The sequence below is a fragment of the Rhagoletis pomonella genome, unplaced genomic scaffold, assembly GCF_013731165.1.
Source record: "Rhagoletis pomonella isolate Grant_MI unplaced genomic scaffold, Rhpom_1.0 Rhpom_scaffold_11213, whole genome shotgun sequence".
In the NCBI taxonomy this organism is placed as follows: Eukaryota; Metazoa; Arthropoda; class Insecta; order Diptera; family Tephritidae; genus Rhagoletis; species Rhagoletis pomonella.
The window spans coordinates 1-5,237 of record NW_023469740.1 but is presented as its reverse complement, the minus strand read 5'-3'; the positions used below and the strand labels follow the sequence as shown (position 1 = coordinate 5,237).

The window sequence follows — 5,237 nt, the reverse complement described above, 5'->3', positions numbered from 1 at the left end:
AAGGTCGATTTCATTTTTGAGTGTTTAGCCGTGTTCATATCTAAACATTTTTGGTGCCTCCTGTGAGGTGGGTCTTACGGTTCCGGTTAGATTTACGCGTATTTTGACTTCTTATGGCCGCGCTAAATTTGCGCACTTCGGCGCGAACATCGCTCCAGCGGATTTGGACCCAGGTGGAGGCAATGGACTACGATCCCGATCGCATCCAGGTCGACCAGCTGCTGTCCACGTCGCTCCAGCATTACAATCGGTTCGTGGAGAACCACTTGGCATTGGTCGCCGTAGCTCGGGGAGAAGAAATCGACGACCACGATGAGCTGTTTGCGGCAACAGAGCAAATATACAACAACATTTGCATTTCACTAAGGCGCAAGATGGCAAATGAACAAAAGGTTCCAGAAGTAGCGGCTTCGCTAAATCGTGCTGCAGATATGAGGCTGGATCCGATCTCAATACCCATATTCGATGGATCACCAGCGAACTGGTTGGTCTTCAAAGATATGTTTGAGACCCTGGTTCATAATCGCACAGACCTAGATCCAACATACAAGCTTGGCAAGCTCCGCCAGTACGTGAAATCAGATAACGTTCCTCTAATAGGCGGCTTGTATACGGGCGGATACGAAGAGGTCTGGGCAGCACTTAGGCGTCGCTTCGATAACCCGCGCATACTGTCGGAAACGCATGTCCAACGCTTACTCGACTTGCCCAACCAGCCGCTCAACTCGTACCGAATGGGGGATGAGCTTAACAACAAACGATATACCCAAACTCGAACACTTATTGGTTTTCCTTGAGCGTCGCGCTAACAACTTGCCTGCTACAATAACCTCAAATTCCGCTGCCTCAATTGCAAGGCCCTCGTCAAGAGCGGTAAGAGCGCACATTGCTACTACAACAGTGCAGTCCACACAAGCACCTTCAGGCCAGCAACGCGCCGTCGCCTGTGTTCAATGCGCTGATCCTCATCGCCTGATAAAGTGCCCCCGATTTCGGAATGTCTCGGTAGAGGAGCGGTGGAGCAAGGTGAGAGGATGGTCGCTTTGCTTTAATTGCCTAAGAGCCGGCCATGGCACCCGCGATTGTCCGTCGGGTGTATGCACGAAGTGTCAGCAGAAGCATAACACTCTTCTATGCCGTAAATGTGAGACTACTACACCAGTAGCGGAACCTGATAACGCATCAGCCGCACAGCCACCAGCGATGCGCCGCATCAACGAGACTCAAGTCATGGCGCCGCAGGTTTACACCCGACAGCAATGACGGTTGGGTCACGTCCAGTCATTCCTCTTGCAGGGTGATCGGACTGTACTGCTAGCGACCGCTAAAGTACTGCTGATTGGTCGTAACGGAATAATGAAGGAATGTCGAGCTCTCTGCGATATGGGTTCCCAGGTGAGTTTCATTAGCGAACCCATGCTCACATTGTTGAATCTTCCTAGAAATGCTTGTAAACTTCGGGTCGAAGGCGTCGATTCAAGTCTCTCAGCGCACACGAAGGGAACTGTTCCAGTTTGCATGCGTTCATTGGTTGACGAATCGTTCTCGCTCAACTTCAGCGCTTACATACTTGATTCTATTACATCAACAACTCCCGCTACATCAATTGACGTATCGACATGGACCTATGTGCATGATCTTCAGTTAGCAGATCCTACGTTGGGAACACCTGGCACGGTTGATCTTCTTATTGGTGCGGATATCTTGCCAACCTTGTTGTTAACTGAAATCAGAACAGGTCCCAACAATATGCCTTGTGCCCTGCAAACGAGACTGGGTTGGATTGTGTTTGGCCCAGCCACAGCTACCAGCTGCAGCTCTACAATGCATCATACACTCTTGTCATCCAACCCTGTGGAGCAAGAGTGCCTTGAACAGTTGCTGCGTAAGTTTTGGGAGACGGAAGAGCCCCCGGCAGAGGTCACCTCTCACGTTGATGAGTGTGAAGGGATTTTTGTTAAAACCGTTACACGTTCGGCTGATGGCCGCTACTGCATCACCTCTTGGTAACTCACATCAGGTGGCACTCTGCCAATTTCTACAGCTTGAAAGGAAACTCGCCGCAGATTCTTCCTTGCGTGAAAAATACGTACATTTTATGCGTGAGTATGTGACACTGGGTCACATGGAAGCGATCGAAACAAATCCCACAAATTTCACGCAATGTTATTATATCCCTCATCATGCCGTCACCGGAAAATTTCGGGTGGTCTTTAACGCGTCATCTAAAACTACCAACGGTGTATCGCTTAATGACACTCACTTTTCCGGCCAGCAGTTGCAAGACAACTTGGTAGATATACTACACCGATTTCGACGGTACGCTATAGCCATCACTGCAGACATAAGGAAAATGTTTCGTCAGGTGTGGGTTGATCCGAGACATCGTAAATGGCAACAAATCTTGTGGAGAGAGTCGCCTAACGAAACACTGCGTATTTACCAGCTCAAAACGGTGACTTATGGTATAGCATGCAGCCCATACAATGCAATTCGCGCGCTAATACAATGCGCACTTGATAACGCTGAAGCCATCATCGACGGCAGCCGGGCAGCCGCAGCGCGCAACAGCATACTTCAGTGTTTTTATGTCGACGATTATTTGGATAGCGTCGATACTACAGAGATGGCCGTCATCCGAGCACAAGATGTTAGCACCATTCTTCAACTAGGTGGATTCGTGTTAGACAAATGGAATTCTAACTGTTCACGGGCCCAAGCGACAATATGCGGCTCTTCCGTAGCAGATTTGGCAATCAATTTGGGCGATCATGACACGAAAGTACTGGGGCTACACTGGAACCCAGTTACCGACAACTTGTTCTTCAAGACGTAGGTATGTGAAAATGAGTTGCCTATTACTAAACGTGCAGTTTTGAGAGACACAGCCCGGCTGTATGACCCAACTGGCATGCTTGCGCCAGTTATCGTGTTAGCAAAGATGTTCATCCAGAAGCTTTGGCAGGCTCAGTTGGATTGGGACGCACCATTACCAGCCGAACTTCGTGATACTTGGTTGGCGTTTCGAAACAATCTTCCGGCTTTGGAAAGAGTCCGTATACCGCGATGGCTTGGTATTACATGCAGCGCGGCGGTCAGTCTTCATGGATTCTGTGATGCGAGCACAAGCGCATATGCAGCCGCAATTTACATGCGATGTATAGATGGAAGCGGAGACTCAAGGGTGACACTCGTTGCCGCGAAAACCAAGGTGGCACCTCTTAAGAAGCAGACCATTCCCCGCTTGGAACTGTGTGGAGCGCAACTGTTAACCGTTACAATGAACAGTGTTCGTCGAGCATTCCATCTTGAGGGCGCCGCTTACACATTGTGGAGCGACTCCACTATTGTCCTCAATTGGATTAGGAAACCTGCATCTGCCTTTAAGCAGTATGTGTCTAACCGTGTAGCGTACATTCAACGGAATTCAGATACCAGTGCGTGGAGACATGTCCGGTCGGAATTCAACCCCGCAGACTGCGCCAGCCACGGCATCACCCCATCCATACTAGAAAACAACACGCTGTGGTGGACAGGACCAGCCATCATTCATTCAATTGATGCACTCGCATACGAACTACCAGCTATGTCTACCGAGCAACAACGAGTTTGCGCGGACGAAACTCGACCAATCAGGGCTCTTCCAAGCGTTCACGTCATACCATCGTTTCTTATGACGACATCCAAGGAACATCAGATTCCCTTGGTGCACAAATTTAGTAGGTTGACAAGACTGCTGAATACAACTGCACGTATCCGACGGCTGATTCCACGCTTTAAAGGTACTCGAAGAGACGAGGTTGTCACAGCTGAAGAGAAGGAGTGGGCACTTGAATTGCATATTCGGCAATCGCAAGGTAACGCGTTTATATTCGACATTAATGCACTTAAGTCTCGTTCCAGACTAGACGCTTCAAGTAAAATACTGCCCCTCAATCCGTTCCTGGATGAAGGAGGCATTCTACGAGTAGGTGGCCGACTTACCAATGCTGATTTACCATTTGAACTACGGCACCCTATAATCTTCGCGCGTGACAGCGCATTGGCAACCTTGCTCATCCATGATGCACATATACAAAGCTTGCATGGTGGCATACAGGAAATGCTACAGTTCCTGCGACGCAAATATTGGATAATTCACAGCCGTACCCTGGTTAAGTCCTACATTCATACAATTGCGTTGTATGTCGCCGGTATCAAAAGACTACCCAACAACAGCAGATGGCATCTCTACCAAAATCTCGTGTGTTGGTATCTCCACCCTTTACTCATACTGGCCTGGATTGCTGCGGCCCTTTTAACGTGCGTGTTGGCGGCAGGAGGTCGTCCACAACAACAAAGTGCTATGCGGCTATCTTTGTCTGTATGGCCACTAAGGCCGTACACATTGAACTAGCCGAAGACTTATCTACCCAGTCTTTCATTAATATCTTTGACCGCTTCATCAGCTGGCGGGGCATAAGCTCGGTTATGTACAGCGACAACGGTACGCAATTTGTTGGCGCTAACCGGCAGATGAAAGAACACTTGCAGATAGTGGCACCAGCTGGAAGTTTATTACCCCTGCCGCACCACATCACGGAGGGCTTTGGGAAGCTGCTGTACGCTCCGCGAAAAAGCATCTGTACCGCACAAATTTTACGATTTAATCAGCTCAGTACGTTGCTCGTCAGGATTGAGGCAGTACTTAATTCGCGTCCACTTGTCCCGCTTCGTGATGATCCAGATGGTTGTCTCGCCATTACACCGGCGGATTTCCTTATCGGTCGCCAACTCAATGCTAGACCAGAACCCCCTCTTCCTAAGGTTCCTGAAAATCGACTACTCTACAGGCAACAGTTGCAGCGAATGTTCGAGCATTTTTGGAAGCGTTGGCAAGGCGAGTATCTATCCTCTTTACAAGCGCGCAACAAGTGGACCAGGTCTTCTCCAAATCTGCAGATAGGTGACATTGTCCTTATTCAGAATGAAAATTTGCCCCCTACCTATTGGCGCATCGGTCGCATCATCGACGTGCACCCAGGAAGCGACGGTTTAGTTCGCACGGTCACTGTGGAGTACAATAGCGAAAGGAAATCACCCGAGGGACTTTTCATCAAACACAGGTGCCAACGCCCGGTACAAAAGATATGCCGTCTTGTCGAAGCCCCAGAACCACACCCTGAACCGTGAGGGTTCAGCCGGGCAGGATGTTTGAGAGTACGCATGGTCACCGCATACGGCTGGTCACCTTATCA

The 5,237-nt window shown here is 49.4% G+C and overlaps 3 protein-coding genes across 3 annotated transcripts; all 3 read left to right on the top strand.

Moving 5' to 3' along the window:
* Window positions 1-1,356: 1,356 nt before the first annotated feature.
* LOC118756623 lies at window positions 1,357-2,010 on the top strand. The gene has a single exon (XM_036491375.1). It carries the CDS (start codon window positions 1,357-1,359, stop codon window positions 2,008-2,010), a length of 654 nt encoding a protein of 217 aa, XP_036347268.1.
* Window positions 2,011-2,050: 40 nt separating this feature from the next.
* Window positions 2,051-2,836, top strand: LOC118756622. The gene has a single exon (XM_036491374.1). It carries the CDS (start codon window positions 2,099-2,101, stop codon window positions 2,834-2,836), a length of 738 nt encoding a protein of 245 aa, XP_036347267.1. The 5' UTR covers window positions 2,051-2,098.
* A 750-nt stretch (window positions 2,837-3,586) lies between these two features.
* On the top strand, window positions 3,587-4,182 carry LOC118756624 (the record flags this gene model as incomplete). The annotated part of the gene is made up of 1 exon (XM_036491377.1): window positions 3,587-4,182. A coding segment is annotated over exon 1 (596 nt), but the record flags the coding sequence as incomplete, so codon positions are not given.
* Between the last annotated feature and the right edge of the window lie 1,055 nt (window positions 4,183-5,237).